Below are 16,818 nucleotides of genomic sequence, written 5' to 3'. Positions count from 1 at the left end.
TAGCGTTTTCGTTGTTGCAAAGTAAAATCCTCCCAACTTCTTCCGTATAGACCGCCATCTAACAATTTGCAATGTTGCAAGTTCTGTAATAATTTCTTTATTTTATTTTTCGAAAACGTCGCTTGTTATAGAAAAGGCAAGCTTTAAATTGACTCTGAATTGTCTGTTAACTAATTTCACCTTAGATTATATTGAACATCCCAATGAAAACATTCAAAAATGTTATTTATAAAGAATTTTATATTTTGCTTGGAAATTTTTTGTATTATATTTACAGCAAAATGAGGCAACAAACCATATTCATAGTGCGTTCCGGATAATCAATTCCACTTTTTCATGAAACCAAATGAAAATTTGGAAGAAATGAACAGACTTACAACTTGTTTTGCATCTTTTCTTGAATTTCTGATGTAGTTTTTCAAGAGAGGACCTCATTGCATGATCCAGAAGATCGCATAGATTATGTTCCCTCAAGTTAACAGCAATCGTTTATAGAGAAAGGTGTGTTATCCAATAAAATAACCTACCTTGTTGCTGCTGCTGCAGTCTTTCTAAGACGTGTTTCACTCACTCGTCACTGGGTGATTTCAAAGTTGGTTTTGGTTTTAGTGTTGGGTGTTAGTGTCAGTTTTATTCTTAATTTCTACCCCTAAAAACCTATGTCTGGATAAGACCAATTCGAGGTTTTAGTTTAACACCAACACCTGGTTTTATCTAAACACCTAAAACCTGGGCTGAAACTAAGAAGAGGTTTTATTCTGCAGGTAAAACTAACACCAAGATGGACAGAGAAAAAACCTTGGAAAAACCAAACACGCATGTGTTTCGGGTGTTTCCCTATTGTAACCGCTTCCGATCTATATAAATTTGGTCTTCTTCTTTCACGTCCATCATCATTCCTATCAGCGTTCAAAATACCAGCAACTACTTCTTGAAATGGTACGAACAACATGATTTTTTTTTTCTGAACACCAACACCAAATTTGAAATCCACTCGGTGTTAATGCCTAAGGTGTTAGTTTTATTGGTAATACAAAATGCACTACAAATCTTCCAAATATAACACCGAGCTGGGATTAAGATCAGACCTTGGTGTTCCAATTGGTTTCAGTGTGAAACTAAAACCTAATTTGAAATAGGATAATGCTAAAACTGAGTGTCAAAACTAACACCAGAACTGATTTCATTTCTGGTGTTGTGGAGAGTTTTAGTTTTAGTCCCGGTGTTAGTTTTTGACACTAAAACCATCCCTTAGTTTTAAGCTTAAACCGGACATAATGCTAAAACGAACAAACACCGACTTTGAAAAAGGATGAAACTAAAACCCACTTCATTTCAATGCTGGTTTAATCAAGGGTTTTAGTGTTCCATTTAGTTTTAAAACTAAATCTAAAAACTGACTTTGAAATCACCCAATGCATGACGTTTGTATTGTGCGCGATCTGGCCTGTCATGCGTTTCACCTGGAATAAAGGGTCACTTTGACTTGCTCTTAGTGTGTGCATTTGTTATGTTTATTGTTTGTTTGAGGTTTGGTTTGTCTTGACCAACTTACTTGGTCGAAATCGACCTTTTTCGAAGAGACGAATCACTACTCCATACTCGGAGCCTAGCCCAAACAAAATCAAATGCCCACACTGAGATTCAGATTACACAGAACACATCAGAAGGCCTAAGCTGATTTCCAATAATGCCATAAGCCACTGAGTAACCCTTTGTTCTAGGTGAAACGCATGACTGATCCGTGTCCAAACTTCTTTGAAAAGGTTGATTGTCCATGGACCATGTTTATGATTGTATGCATGTAACCTTTCAAAATTTCAGGCCCTCTGAGTATTCTGATTGATCTGTCTTATCTTTTCAGAATCTTCAAGATGTCGAATTTACCAGGATTTGACACGTTCTTGAGCACCCATGCTCAATCCCTGCCGAATATGCCATGTCCACTAACGAGGACCATCAGTCCAGAGCTGTCACAAGCACCAGCTCAGGATGTAGTCTACGGATTGCCTATACCAGTGGCACCAGGGCCCTATCCAACTTACGACTTGTCTAACATGCAAAGTTTGGTGTGTTCTCTGAAACAATCGCCAAGGGGTGATAGCAACACTCCAGTTGATATCACTGATGGCTCGATCAATGTGTCCCAGCCATTGCAATCCAAGGTTCCTTCTCGAATAAACAGTCCTGCTTACGCCTCAAGTGTGCGCTCTGCATCAAGCTGTAGTATGGTTTCAGCGGACAGTTATGCAACTCCTCTGATGGCACCAGGCTCCGTTGACACATTGTTTTCACCGGGAGTCAAAACGCAGAAAAGACAAATGAATACAAGTTCAGACTCGCTCAGTGCCGTTCTGGATGAAGTTGCGCATTCAGAGATGCCTATTTCAGACGAAGTTGCAAAAGCGTCTTCGCGGCGAAGAGCATCTCCAAAGCGAAAAGAACCTCAGAAACCTGCCAAAAAGAGATATAAGAAATATAATCCTGCGAATCTGAAACAGGAGTTGCCAGAGTGTATGGGAAGTCAATTTAAACTTGAGTTCAAAGAGATGAAGCTTGTCTGCTACTGTACCGTTTGTAGGTTGAGTTTGATGGGTAAACACGAACTCATGCAGCACGAGTTTGCTCATGTTAGGAAATCAATTGAAGTCATGGAACGTAACTGTCCCGTTTGGCTTCCCGCTATTCATTTCTTGCTCCTGAACCAACATGGTGTCATTAGCACGCATCAACAGTCCGCAATTTGTCAAGAGTTTGATACATTCCTTGAACATTTCATCGACGTTCACGCCGAGGAAAAACCTCGTCTCGATCGCTATGTTACGAGAATTAAAGAAATGTTGCCGGCGTTTCCGAATGCTGACCCGGCGTGGTATGCGTTCCGCTGCATGGAGACTGATTGTCATTTCGAATCGAACAGCGTAGTTAACGTCGCACTGCATTTTCTCCGTGTTCACAACCCCTTTATGCCATATTGCTGCCTCCTGTGTGGTGAAAAGGCGCTGATTATGGCCGACATGGTCATGCACATGCTGCATACACATTTCAGTCCTGCCATCCTGCAGGAAATTGGAATCTGGGAAGACAGTGCTATGTCCCGTCACCTGAAGCTTGTGGCTAAACGGATGCCTCTGAACTATCTCATCGAAGGCTTCACTAACGTTCTGAAAGGTCCCGACAAGGAGAGAAGATGCATGCTGTGCTGTAAATTCTCTCATAAAGAACCGAAGGCGATGGTGTCGCACATCCTGATTCATTTTGCCGGTAAGAATTCCGGTAAGCCATTTGTCTGTTTGCTCTGTAGTGATCCGTTCTTCTCAGACGAGGATCTCAAGGTACACATTTACACCAACCACCTGTATGACCAAAACTATCTCGATGCTGTGTCGCTTTCGGACAACTTACTTGCATTGTTATTCGGGGAAAATGCTCAGCCGAAAACTCTGGTCCCAGAAATTGGAATAACTAAAAAGGAGTCGGAATCGGAGTACAACTTTTGGAAGTTACAGGAATTCACGGAGCAGCCTCATTGTTCTTGTAGCCTCTGTAGCTTCGTTACGATCGGTCGCGTCTACAAGAAACTCAAAATTCAGAGTCTTGCCGCGCGACAGGATGAGGAGCAGCGTGTCGTTCAGGTTGACTTGCTCGAGGATGATGCTAATGACAGCCACTTGATCGAGGGTACCAATGCAGACGTCTACACTCCGATCATCGAACAGTGGGCGCAGGATGAAGTGCTGCCAATACCATTGATGGGGGCAGAGACTGGCGAACAGAGTCACACTTTTATTTCCCAGGAGATAGTACAAACTGTCGTCACTGAAACTTATCAAAGTTGTGTTAAAACCGGGAAAGTGGCTGGCCATTCGGGGTCAGATGTTTGGCAAGTGTTTCTTGATAGTATTTTACCAGCAGACGCCAACATCGGTGCAGTACAAGTTAATTCGAAAGACATTGCTCTGAAAAAAGGTAGTGAAATTTTGTCGCCATTCTGCAATCCGGTGTCAGAAGTTGAAAATAAGCGCTGCGATGTTGTTGATGAAATTTGCAATGATACCTCTGTTGTGTTGCAAAGTCAACAGGGTATTTCCGAGTCTAAAAGTTCTGATCTGCTTGACTCGGAAGCTAGTGCGGCTTGCCGTGCACAGGAGCTGGGTGAGGTTAGTCGGTGTCCATCTCCGCTGTCTGCTCCAAGGCAGAAGTATCACCCAGACCTACCCACTCATGATCAAATTATGCCAAAACATGAAATTATAGAAAACGAGCCAAGAAATCAAGACAATGGAAATGATCTCAACGTCCTGCCATCCAGTCAAGTTTGTCACAACAATCAAGCTGATTATTGTCCTGCATCGCCTGCCAGTGTTGCTGAACCGGCTGCAATAGTTCACACGCCTCAGAAATCTAGCGTGACGGACTTGCTCGAGAGGATCGGGACAACCCTTGCCAATCTGCACCAGAAAGAACCTGTCAAAGTTGTGTGCAATGGCCAGGAATCTCCTGCAATGGTGACGTCTGCTTCTAAGGGTACTTATGGGAAAAAAACGCCTGCTCACGAGGATACTGATGGGGTGCCTCCAGAAAAATATTTCAACTCCTCCAAAAACTGTGTCATGGTTAAAGCTGAACCAAAAGATTCTGATTTGGAGGGTATGGCTGGTAAAGTCTTGTGTTCGGACCAAGAACACATGAAGAATTCTGAATCTATTCCCCTTGTCAAGTCTTCAAACCTTTCCCGTCAAATCCATTTGTTGGCGCCTGATTTTGTCGAACCAGAAGATTCTGTGCCAGGGAGTTCTGATACCGAGTTTGAGCCTTCATTCAATGGTTTAGTGTCAGCTACAAGAACTTATCAGAATCGTGAAAAAATCAGGTCCAAAAGTGTTCCAGCCAAAACCATGCCAAGTCCGCATGAACTCCGTGACTGTATAAGTGTTCCAATGAGTCCCCCAAAGTTCTCTCCCCAGTCTAAAGTGCCGGTAAACAATTTCCTTACAAAAGAGTTGCAAATCAAAATTTCTCCATTACCGAAAGTCGTGGGAAGTCATTGTGTAGCTCAGAATTCAAAAGTCGTCCCTGCTGTACTGGCTAGTCTGAAACAGGCCCCTGTCAAAGACGCATCAGTTATCTCTGACTCGACCGTCCGTAAGAGCCCACGAATCTCATCACATTCCAAAAACCATTTGCCGATCCTCACTAAACTTCGTGACCGTGAAAAGTCAGGTATAGTTACGGAGGTTACGAAACAAGTCCAGAATCTGGTGAAGGAATATTTATCGGAAGCTCGAATGCGAAAACGCACTGGTGAAGCGAGTGACCCCAAATCTGAACGTGGGTCGGAAATCGTACCAAAAATGTTGGGAAAGGATAAAACATCAATTCGAATGATAAGAAAGACTAAAAATTCAATTCGAGGATCTTTTGAATGTGTAGAAGAAGTGCTGCCAGAGATAATGAGATCTAATGATCGAGAGCCACGGGATAAACGTGAGGCTCCGGATATGTTCAACGATCGCAACGTTCTGTTAGATATGATCACCACGCTTACGAAGGGTAACTTGAATAAGGAGCGTTTGACGAGATATAATTTAGCCACGCCGAAATTTACGGCGATGTTCGACGGGAAAACTTGCACACTCATGTGCGATTGTGGCTGTGGTCTAGAAAGTTTGAATGGGGACCACAGTAATCTTCTAAAGCATATTTGTCAGGGGTCCACCCTCTACACTTGCGGATTCTGTAGGAGTGTTTCCCGTACTGCCGAATGTATACAGACGCATTTAATCGAATCGCACGGCTATCCTAAAGCTGGTGTCATCAACGGGTGCCGGATGTACCACGATCCGATGAACAGTCTCATGACCCAGGTTGTGAATTTTACGCCCAAGTCCTCGGATCCCCCACAATCCTGCTCCCAACGTTCGCCTCCGCTGACCACGGTCCCGATGGTTGTGGCATTCTTGCAAGCAGGCGACACGAACATCAAGAAAATCTACTGCAGTCGTTGCGGCTCACCGTTCGTCACATTGCAGTCAGCTTGCCAACATGTGCTCCAGGTGGAGGGGGCGTCTACTTCCGTTGAGGTTCTTATCATTATGGTCACACAGACGATCCTGACAGTCACGCCCGATCCAAAGTTGAGAATGATTCCTGTCGTGGTGCTCAGGAAGCTGAATTATTCTGTTGCATAATAACCTCGCGGATATCCCCGGGCAGTTTTTCCCTTGTTTCGTGAGCACTTCTCTTTGAAGAAGGGAGAAGGAAAGGACATTTAGGGATGTCAACAAACACATTGCAAATTAAGTCATGACAGAGTTCATTTGCTGAAATGAAATAGAGGAAATTGTGCTGTACATTACAAGGCCAACATTATTGAGGCTTTGGCTCTTATCGATCCCAATGGGAAGGTCATATATGTTGTTTCCATGACTTTCAAAAAACCAACCTGATATTATGGTCCAATCCTGAAAAAAAATTTTGAGCTAAATATTTGTACATGACGTTGTTTTTACATGTATTTTTGTGCTATGCTTTTACCTTCTCATTCAATCTATAGCCTTTAGTACATTTTTTTATTTTTAGGCATTTTACTTAGCATTTTATGACACACTCACGATAGACTGATCCACTTGCGTCGCCTGCTTGTAGATTTCTTCATCATTTTTGAAAATTTAAGATTTGTATTCATTTTGACAAATGAGTTGGTATTGAGATTACATTAGGCATTTGGAATATCGGCAGTAATTGAATTTTGTGATCGATATGATTTGCCGGTTGTCATGTGGGAAGTCAAAAAACTTTTTTCATTGAAGTCAATTGACATTTATTGTGAATCAAATTATACAGAATATAAGAGAGTTTGCAGTCAGCATGTTTTATGTGCAATACCCATTATGACCTTTTCTCCTGAGAAATTCTAACTTGGGTAAAACATTTGTTTTGGATGTAAGCGAGTTGGCATATGAAAGATGACTAACCTGTTTGCGGCATTGAAAGATCTTTGCTCTATCATAGCTTTATTAGCTAGGTGGTTGATATAACTGTACACGAAATACTTTCTACTCTTTGATACTTGTCATCAGCAGTTATTTAAAGGCAGTATACATCTGGCCTATTTGGCCATAAATCCTTATGAGTGCTGAGCTTAAAGATAGTATCACTTAGATATACCTGGTTTTTCCCAGGTTTCATATAATATAGATGCTACTTGATAATGAAAGCACTGTGATCAACTGAGTTGGGTTTATAAATGGAATGTCTGATCAGGTAGTCTGTGCTGCTGCTTGTAGATATGCAGGTGCAGGCCAGATGTATACTGCCTTTCATTAACTGCTGATAGCATGTATACATGTAATAAGAGGGACAAATGTTGTGATTATGGTAATTCTATTGTTTGCACTTGTACCATGCAGTAATACCGGTACTAAAAGTGCTCTGATTTCACCGATACAAGATTGGTTATCAACATTCATTAATAAGAAGCGGTCGTTGCTGCAACCTACAATAAAGGTCAAACCTAGAAATCATCAGTTTTACCTGCGGATGAGCAATCTTTTAATTGCTCATCGCAGTGATAATTGTTGCAGGTCGCGGCAATAAAGTTTCATTTGATTCTTCAGAGGTGGGCATTTCATTTACACCTGACTGTTAGTTTGTTTTGAGTTTTGGTTAAGTCTATTATTGTTTAATGTTTGAACTACTGTAAACCCCCAATTTTTTTTGCCTTTTATTTTTGTAGACTTCACAAATAAGTACGACTGGCGAACATAAAAATTGTAAAAAATATTTTTCAGTTTGGAAAATTTAGAGAAATTTTGTAATCCGTCAAAATCTTGGAGAAATTTTTGCAATGAGGCACGAAATGTTGGCAAGGTACAATATTGTTTCTTATGCTGTCGTTTTAATACCTGTATGTTCACAATTGCAATTGCATTTGTGTCTCCTGGCCTTCCTCCACATAAACGTTTGCAATTTACGCTCAGTCCACAGGCATTGTGTGAGATCGTACTCACAATGACACAGTGAAACTGTTGGCTCAAGTCTGATGCCTGTAGAAATCGAGTGTCAAATTCTGAAACATGGCGTAGAATGCAAAAGTGGAGATATATGCCTTTATTTTACTCGCTTATTTCTTGATAGAAAGCAAAGACATTTTGCTACTGGCCTTTTTCTGGTCGTATTGTACATGTACCAAAAATTAGGTATTTGTATTTTTTACACTGTTTTTGTCGTAAATAATTGGTGTAAATCTATATTGGTGCATAAATTACTAGATAGCTGATTGTTTAAGCCCAGTCACATTTGCATTTATTGGGTGTGTTAAACTAAAAAACTGGTCGTTTGCGTTCTTGGCCTGATTCTTGTTAGATTCACTATAAACTGTAAGGTTTGGTGTAAAAGGGGATGGTAGCACTTGTTGATAGATGTTAGGAGTCTCATAGCCTAGCAGTAAACACGGCTGGCTCACACACAATACGGCCCGGTTTTGATCCCGGGGAGAACCCAGGATTGTATTTCTGGATGAACCGGCGTGGCTTTCAAGGAACTAAAATTCCTGGCTCTTCACAACCTCTATAATGTATGAATACTCGAAAAGCATTGGTCCCTTTGTACCTGAGTGTCTATGACAAGGGAAGTAAAAGATCCCGCATAGGTGGACAGAAGCCTGTAGTGGGAGACATCCCTCCGGCAAAATCCAATAGAGTTACGAGGCCAGCGATAATATGATATGTTACAGTGTCCATGTTGACTTGTTTTTAAATAATTGTTGTAAAATTTGAATGTTGTCAAATTTTGTTAACATCACAGTATACATGTACATTTTAAAAATACTCTTTACTCTTCATGGCTATAACTTTTAAATTTGGAATAGATACCAATAAATTGATATTGTTTACGATTTGTACAAAAAATGATGTGCTGAATGCATGATCAAAAAAAATCTGCCCTTTCTTTTAAAGGCCTAATGTAGGGCTTGTAGACTTCCTGTGCAAAATGGTAGTCTGGAGATGAATCAGAAAATTGACACAAAGATTCTAGCAATCTCCTTGTACCATTGTGGATGTTGTTTCAGTAGCATCTTACACATGTAGACTCCTGTGGCAGTCCATTTCGTCATCCTATTCATACTATCATCGGGTGAGGGACGAGACTGATCCATTGCGTCTTGAGTGTACACATGATGCATGAATCTCATATTGCTTGATCTCGACTCCCAAAGTTTTGAGATAGCTAAGTCACTGGCTGTTTGTGGATCCCGATAGTGGTGACGCAAACCCATGAGAATCAGGATGATGTCTCTTCTGATGTCAGAAACTTAGGCTTGAAAACATGACGTGACATGACATGACATTGGGGTGAAAAGTGACTACATGTATGTGAATCGCTCTATGTAAACCTGGCCACATACATATGATCTTTGAGGTCAACATCGTGCTGGCCCATCAGTAGCTCCACCTACACTTCAGATTCTTTTTTTTCTGAATTTTACTTTTCGCATGAGAGCCGCCTGTTAGGTCAAATTGGCCAATTTGTCTTTATGCCTGTTAAAAAAATGTTGTCGGCTTATGAGATTTTGCTGACTGATGATTATCTTGCTTTTTTGTTGAAGACAGTGCTCTGCTAAAGAGTATCTAATATGTAATCATTGATAGTATTTTACTCTATATATGTAATATTAGTCGTAGTGGAAGTAGCATTTTGTCCTTTCTTCGCTGTTACACCTTAATTCATTAGAACCATCCTATATCATGGACAACAATTGTATGAAAATCATGATAAAATTGTATCGTCAAGCTACACAAATATTTTTTAATAAATATGCATTTACATGTCGGGAAAAAGTTCTTTATTCTATGTTTTGTACAGTGAGGACACCTTGAAACTACTTGTAATAGTGGCCTTTTAAGAGATGTCCAGATAACAGAGGGATAAGGAAGTATGCAAAAAGTACTTGGGGAAAACACAGGTGATGACTCTCACATCAGCGACCCAGTGGTTAGAGTGCCAGTGTGACAGAGGTTGTGGATCTGACTCTCGGAAGCATTACCATTGTTTTGTCACAATTTTCTGGAGCAAGACACCTAACCACACATACGTTCATCCTTCGAATCAGATGTAAAATGGAGTTCGTTAGTTTGAGTCTCAGATAAATCCCATTCTTTTTCTAGTCTCCAGCAGTCTGGAGCAAGACACTGACCCAACATTTGTCTTTCTTGTCTCTGTTTTCTTGAGTAAGACACCTAACCCAATATCGATTTATCCTTTTAAGGGATGCGAGGGAAAATGTTACAACATTGTCAGAATCAACTGAAAAGGCATCATTCCTCTTCTGGGGCATTCAGGATTTCCAGGAGGTGACATTAATAACGCATGCTAACACCTCATATCTGTTACCGTAGTTACTTTTATGGTTTATTTCATCTGTGTACAAAACATACAAAACCCTCAACAATGAACACATGACTGTTACTGTCCAAAGCTCTAGCAGCAACCTGATATGATAACTGTCAATATTCATCCATAAGGCAAAGTTTACATAAGATTTACGACGTCACATTCCTTGTTTCACGTCACAAGCTATTTCATCAACTCAGACTTAAAGACATGACACCAGGGTAAGAAGAAAAAGTGACATGAATGCCCCTGTAGCCCACTCAGAAGACACCTGCCATGCAGACAAAGTGAGTAACCTAATTGATCCTCCAATACAATTTCCATTAGACTCTATTTTTCCCCATATTGATAAGAAACGTCACAGCACGTGACATCATAAAAATTTTTTTCTCTAGATCGCTTGATCTATAGAAAAACGTAACCCATTCTCAGACACTTGCCCAGTTCAAATTCCTTTCTCACTAACACTATCAAGTATTCATAATGAAGTCTTTAAATTGGGAGCTGCATCGTAATAGTACATGAAGTAGCACATTCTGTCATTAGTTCTCTGTCTTTTCCCTGTTGATATCCGACGACTCACAAACAAAGGTCCTTAAGAAGAAGACGAGAGAGTGTTCATACGTTCCTCTTTGGCGGAGAGACCAAAATAACACCATCTCCCCGGACGAACAGCATCGGAATATTCCGCTTTGTCGACTGAAAAAAACAAAATGCAATATTAGAATTTCTGAATACAGATGCATTTACTGTGAAATTGGCTTTGCTAAATCCTGTTATATAGTCAATTTGTTACTTCATTCATGCTATTTTGTAAGATTAGTGAAATTATACAAACGTTTAGCCTGAAACAGGCACAGGCGAGGGGCCAAAGTGGATACATGTCTAGATGTCTCATTTGCCTCTTCCAAAATGTCCATTCCCCTCACAGATGATTGAACTCAATCAATTGAAGATTCAGCCTGTTGTAGTCTCAACACCAATAGACAGACAATACCACACAATTCTTTCCAGAAATCTTCTCTCACCTTATAAATTTCTTCAAATGTTTCTTCATCGATTTCGAGTGTTGTGACGGTCTCTTCAACTTCACCGAGAATCATGTTCAAATGTTGATCATATGCCTAAAAATAACAAGACTGATATAACACCTGTCATCAATGAATGGTTCCGGTCCAGTGCAAGGAGAATGAATGGCTACTAACATGAAGTCTCCCCAGCAGCTCCCGATCATTCCTCATCTTGACGTATATTCTTTCGTCGAGACTCAGCCGCACCAGATCTAGTGGCTCCTCTACAGTGTTAGCTTGTGCGGTCTGAAATAAACAATGGGAAGTAAGTCTACAACCGTTTTCATGTCGGCTACCTCAGCTCACATCGTGAAAATCAACAACGACGACAACAACAGTAAAAAGTACGTATGATTTACACACATTTGGACGGGAAATTTAGGCAATACGCACAATCAAATGCTATATACACGACCACAATATATTCTTTATTATTTGTTCTAACTACTGGATATATTGTTTTAAATCATAATTCAACCGAAGGCGAGTAAACGCGATGTTTGTGACGAAAAAATCGAGCACCTGTTCCGATTCCTCCATCTTGAATCTTGGCGGTGGTTCATTCTAAAAACTGGAATTCAGTCTTGAACCGGTAGGAGGCACAGCGGGGGGATTGTCTTTGGGGGCCGATTGTGACAATGTCTTTATTGTGAATTTAGGCCGAATGCACGCTCTATAGCAGCTCGCTTGAAATACAAGAAAACATGTTTCATTTCTTTCACTGCCGGGCACATAGTCTCTCCTCCTTCCAAACACACCCAAATCCAAATCCGTGTCTTTGGGGGCCGATTGTGACAATGTCTTCATTGTGAATTTAGGCCAAATGCACGCTCTATGGCAGCTCGCTTGAAATACAAGAAAACATGTCTCATTTCTTTCACTACCAGGCGCATAGCCTCTCCTCCTTCTACTCATCTCAAGCGAGCCTTTCTCTTGGCAAATAATACCAGTGACAGTCCTCCAACTAGGCCAGGAGGTGCAACTTTCTCAGAAGTGCAGTCAGATTGCTCTGCAGATAATGGAGAGGCAGATGGATGGTGTTAAACATCGGTGACCCTGTCCCAGGGGGCAGTCCCAGGACAGAGGGATCAGGGGCGACAATGTCAGGTGATGGAACTTGGCCAGGGCATCACATATGAGATCCCGGAGATTGCCATTTGCTCAAAATATCACTCCTGTCAACTTTCTTGGTTCTGTCCTTGTTGTGTTATGAAATGAGTCCCAATACATTTGTTTAGACCAGTCTTAAATCCAAATCTTTGCCCTATCCATTCGAAGGTGCGACATTTCTCACCACACAAGACACCATGTTGGTCCCAATCATCAAAAACACAAATTTGTTGATACATGTAAATATTTATTTGCAGCAAGTACACAATTTCAGTAAAAACTCTATATACAAAAAACATAAGTGATGAAGAGTACAAATATACAAAAGAGATAAGAGCACAGCATGGATAAACTAACAGGGCAGGGCAGGCCTTTCAATTACGTGGAGACCTCTACACCCTGTATTTTTTTTGCCTATTTTGGGGACATGTTTTTTTGCTTTTTAGCTTAATTTGGGGACATTTCATCGCGCCAATTTGCCTGAACAGCGACGTCATAAATCAAAGTTAGTGACTGATATCACCACATACACCTGAAAAATCATAATTTTTAGGGTAAAACTATAAAATTAGGCCATTTGGATGAGATTTGGTTATGTAAGGGGTCAAAAAACGCTTCAGGGGGTCATATTATTTAAAAAAAAAAAAAAAAAAAAGAAGACCTAATTTGGGGACATCCTGTACGGCCTACACTGTTATACGGTGTAGGAATCATGTAATTGAGAGGCCTGCAGGGTCCAATGTTCATAGAACCAGCAGCAGTATTTCTACAAAACACAATCTGAAGTCTCCATCCCCAACACTGTATCCATAATCCAATTGGAAACATCGAAATACTACCGCGCAGAACTGCGGTACCTTCCTTCTCATAAATGAAAAGGTGTCAGTTTGATTTTCGATTCGATTTCTGGATGTCGTGTGACAAGCTGATAACGCAGTAAAAGTTCTATATGTGGCGGCCATAGGTTGTCGGTGATATCTACGTACGGGTCGAATGGACTGTCTATACACAGGTTGAGTAGCATCTGAAAAAGAGGTCAACTGGTTTTAGCTGAATGAGAGATGCATAACATTTTCATCGGGATAAGCAAAAGGGCATAATATATTTCATTAACCTATCCAGATTATGATAAATTTCCTCACCTCTATCAGTTTTAGCATTGGGATGTATGGCTCTTTTCGTGCAGCATCCCTGGCAGATGGTCCAGATGAATGACGCTGGCAATAGAAGAATGATGTATTTGTTCACATTTTCCAAGGACAAAATAACTCTGAAGTGGGTCCTGTACAAAAGTTTGATCAGAGGCCTGATGCAGAATATCATGCACTCAAAACAAGTATGATTCACACGACTTAGTAAGAGGATGGCTAATAACTGTCATACTCGGCAACAGGATATAAGAGTACGGTTCCTTTAAAAATGTCAGCACTCCAATTGAAGAATTTAGTCAGAAGATTTTCAGTACTATTTATGTCACAGCACACATAACCCTGTACAGACAACTCCCTCTCCCCTAATTCGAACATTGTCTCAAATTCAAAGTAGCCTTCCTCTTTGTTATTGTTCAGTTGGCCATGTCTCACCTTTCTAGAAGCTGCTGTCGTCACCTCATCTGGCACTGGGTAATTTTCATTCACGAACAAAGCCTGCAAGACACAAATACACCTTACAGAAAATGTTTTAATTTCTGCAATATCTCCACATATACCCTATCACTACCTTCAATAACACAAGAGAAGACATTTTTCAACCATGAAAAGTGGGGGGAAAAGTTGTGGCTACTGGATACCACAGAAATTTGGGACAACCCCGAGCCTGGAGGACCAGTCCAGCTTGAGTCCGATCACCACAATTTAGCCTGCCTTTAAAGTTAACCTTGCCAGGAGTTCAACCGTCCAACTCCCATCAGTTGAGCCCATCTAGTCACAGAGAAACAAGGTGGAAAGATTCCATCATCATGGACGTCGGTACACAATCATTCAGAGCAAAGATAGCCCAATCCTCCACTCACCATTTTCTTGGTAATCTGGCGCAAATAGGTTGTCATTTTCTGTTGCCGTTCTCCATACTTTTTAAGAATACTGAAAAAAATGATACATTCGTTAGACATGACTAGGATTTAGAAACTGTGGAAGAGACCTCAGCAAGCCCCAATCGAGGTGGAGTCCCTCGAACTGATATGGAGGTGGATAGGTCCCAATCTGAGGAAGCCCATCTCAAGTATTACCAGACAAGCCTGGACTTTCAATCCACTAGGAAAGGAACAGAGGAAGGCAGAAGAATGCCTGGCAGCCATACTACACAGCAGATGTGAGAGTGAGACTGATGGCATACAGTTGAAAGAAATCGAAACAGGCAAAAAGCAGGCAGAGGGCCATTAGAAAGCCCATAAACTATGCATCTATGCATCTATGCATACACATCACTCTACTTTCATTACCTTGCTTGCGACTGTTCTTTTACACCATTTAAATCTTCCAGCTTTTTATCGAGAGCCTTCCCAAGCATCTCATGGCGATTCAAGTACTCCTCTTCGCTGAAATAGCATAAGAAACACTTTATATTAATCATGATTGTATGTGAAAGACGTAAGGAGAAAACTTGGGTCAACACGGAGTTGATCTGAAATCAATTTCACCACAGAAGTCGAAAAAACATGGTTTCTACCAACCTTGCAATAGACTGATCAACCATCTCAATCTCAGTGTTGGCATAGATCAAGGTCTCTTTAAGCTGGTGCACTGACTTGCTCAAATCATCGTTCAACAGTTCATACAGTACTTCAGGATTTGTACTCAATTCTAAAAAAGAAAGAAAACTTCTTGACATTGCGAGAAGTGGCAACCACTGTCTTTTGTCTCAGGTCAGGACAGGCCACTGAAGACTCAACACCCACCCCCAAGAGGTTTATCATGGCCAGGACCCATAGTTGCTAGTGTGACCAGATCAAACACTAGAGCATGTGCTCAAGAAATGCTCACTCTTGGAAACCAAGAGACTAGCCACATGGCCGAATGGTGCATCAAAGGAGACCAAGTTCTTAGGAGAAACAAGAGATGACGGACTGGTTTTTCTGTAATATAGCCACAAAAGAACATTGAACACTCAATAGAAGAGCAACAAAGGCATACAGTGCTATATATGCAACAAAGGCAGTGATACAGTGCTATATATGCAACAAAGGCAGTGATACAGTGCTATATCGGCCCCAACTCTCCATCAGAGCATTTTTTTACCTACCTTGTACTTCTTCATTGGCCACAGCATCTATCTCTGCTTGTAGCCGCTTCTCTCTCACAGCATCGATAGTCTGCTCTGGATTCGCAGCATCAAGTGGAACAGGTTGTCTCTCATTGTTTACAGAGAGGTGAAGCTGGGTTGGACGGAATACAAAATTGCATAGGGAGTCAGACATAATGATAGCCCTGAAGACATGTTTTGTGTTAAAGTGGAGCCACATCGATTCAAGGTAAACAATATAGTCTGTCCAAATGATCAGACATACTTTCAAACGATATTTAATGTGAAGTGTTATTTAAGGTTTTACCTGTTTTAGCTCGCTCCAGAGTTGACTCCCCTCCTGCTTCAGCTGGTCAATGGCAACCTGCCTTACCTGGGCTCCAGGCTCGGAAGACATCTTCTTTTTCAACTCTATTCACAAAACTGAAAGACAGAGTCAGAATGGAAAAGTATTTGGAGAGGGAAGCGAGCGCATTGCCATTTTGGTGGCGTCTTTCAGTTCACGTCATGACGTCATCTAACTGTTGTTGAATCGTCGCAGAACCAGAAGTCCCATTGTGACCTTGTGTAAGTTAGTGCTGCTGTGTATACTACCCTCTGTATTGACTGCAACACAGCCTGTACCGTGTCAGTGCATCACACATTCACTGTGCTTGTGTTGGTTTTTTTACAACACTTAAGGTCATATTTTGCGGTTATCTGGGCATCAAACTTACAATAAGATGCACTGGAATGTAATACTGTTTATTCATAAACTTGTTGCATACATTTTTAGCACGTTATTCAACAAAAATTCTGAGTAAAAATCAACAGATAAGTAAAGATTGACACTTTCACATTTTCGCAATCAGCGCCATATGCAAAGTAAGCGCCACGGTTCGAAATGGGCGTGGTGATTGGATTTGCTCCCCTCCCCCCACTTATGTACGAAACAAAAACTTATAGTTTTGCTTTGCCATTACACATAACAAAACTAGAGAGTTACTTTATTGTCTAACACCTA

At 41.0% G+C, this 16,818-nt stretch overlaps 3 protein-coding genes across 4 annotated transcripts; 1 reads left to right on the top strand and 2 right to left on the bottom strand.

Moving 5' to 3' along the window:
- Positions 1–353: 353 nt before the first annotated feature.
- Positions 354–9,831, top strand: LOC135491219 (uncharacterized). Its single transcript, XM_064776947.1, has 2 exons — positions 354–501; positions 1,865–9,831. Exon 2 carries the CDS (start codon positions 1,875–1,877, stop codon positions 6,189–6,191), a length of 4,317 nt encoding a protein of 1,438 aa, XP_064633017.1. The 5' UTR covers positions 354–501; positions 1,865–1,874; the 3' UTR covers positions 6,192–9,831.
- Positions 9,832–10,397: 566 nt separating this feature from the next.
- LOC135491229 (U6 snRNA-associated Sm-like protein LSm3) lies at positions 10,398–12,017 on the bottom strand. Its single transcript, XM_064776959.1, has 4 exons — positions 11,988–12,017; positions 11,601–11,711; positions 11,424–11,519; positions 10,398–11,094 (listed from the first exon to the last, which is right to left on the bottom strand). The coding sequence occupies exons 1-4, from the start codon at positions 12,003–12,005 to the stop codon at positions 11,014–11,016; spliced, it is 306 nt and encodes a 101-aa protein (XP_064633029.1). The 5' UTR covers positions 12,006–12,017; the 3' UTR covers positions 10,398–11,013.
- A 1,296-nt stretch (positions 12,018–13,313) lies between these two features.
- Positions 13,314–16,659, bottom strand: LOC135491421 (centromere protein K-like). Of its 2 annotated transcripts, XM_064777280.1 has the most exons (9): positions 16,532–16,659; positions 16,123–16,238; positions 15,816–15,948; positions 15,247–15,376; positions 15,016–15,111; positions 14,587–14,656; positions 14,159–14,221; positions 13,718–13,792; positions 13,314–13,599 (listed from the first exon to the last, which is right to left on the bottom strand). In XM_064777280.1, the coding sequence occupies exons 2-9, from the start codon at positions 16,210–16,212 to the stop codon at positions 13,441–13,443; spliced, it is 816 nt and encodes a 271-aa protein (XP_064633350.1). In that variant the 5' UTR covers positions 16,213–16,238; positions 16,532–16,659; the 3' UTR covers positions 13,314–13,440. The 2 variants fall into 2 exon arrangements, with proteins under 2 accessions (XP_064633350.1, XP_064633351.1); XM_064777281.1 differs by lacking the exon at positions 16,532–16,659 and having other exon boundaries at positions 16,123–16,380.
- Positions 16,660–16,818: the final 159 nt, after the last annotated feature.

The sequence above is a fragment of the Lineus longissimus genome, chromosome 7 (genome assembly GCF_910592395.1).
Source record: "Lineus longissimus chromosome 7, tnLinLong1.2, whole genome shotgun sequence".
Classification (NCBI taxonomy): Eukaryota; Metazoa; Nemertea; class Pilidiophora; order Heteronemertea; family Lineidae; genus Lineus; species Lineus longissimus.
This window is presented reverse-complemented; position numbering and strand designations above follow the sequence as displayed.

Bases quoted from the DNA above. Each gene is read 5' to 3' on its own strand.
- LOC135491219 (XM_064776947.1), top strand. From the start codon at position 1,875: ATGTCGAATTTACCAGGATTTGACACGTTCTTGAGCACCCATGCTCAA.
- LOC135491229 (XM_064776959.1), bottom strand. The intron at 11,520-11,600 runs GTTAGTAGCCAT...TGTTATTTTTAG, and splicing joins AGCTGCTGGGGAGACTTCAT to GCATATGATCAACATTTGAA. The intron at 11,095-11,423 runs GTGAGAGAAGAT...TGTTTTTTTCAG, and splicing joins CATTTGAAGAAATTTATAAG to TCGACAAAGCGGAATATTCC.
- LOC135491421 (XM_064777280.1), bottom strand. From the start codon at position 16,212: ATGTCTTCCGAGCCTGGAGCCCAGGTAAGGCAGGTTGCCATTGACCAG. The intron at 15,377-15,815 runs GTAGGTAAAAAA...TTTCTTTTTTAG, and splicing joins GGCCAATGAAGAAGTACAAG to AATTGAGTACAAATCCTGAA. The intron at 15,112-15,246 runs GTTGGTAGAAAC...ATGCTATTTCAG, and splicing joins GTTGATCAGTCTATTGCAAG to CGAAGAGGAGTACTTGAATC.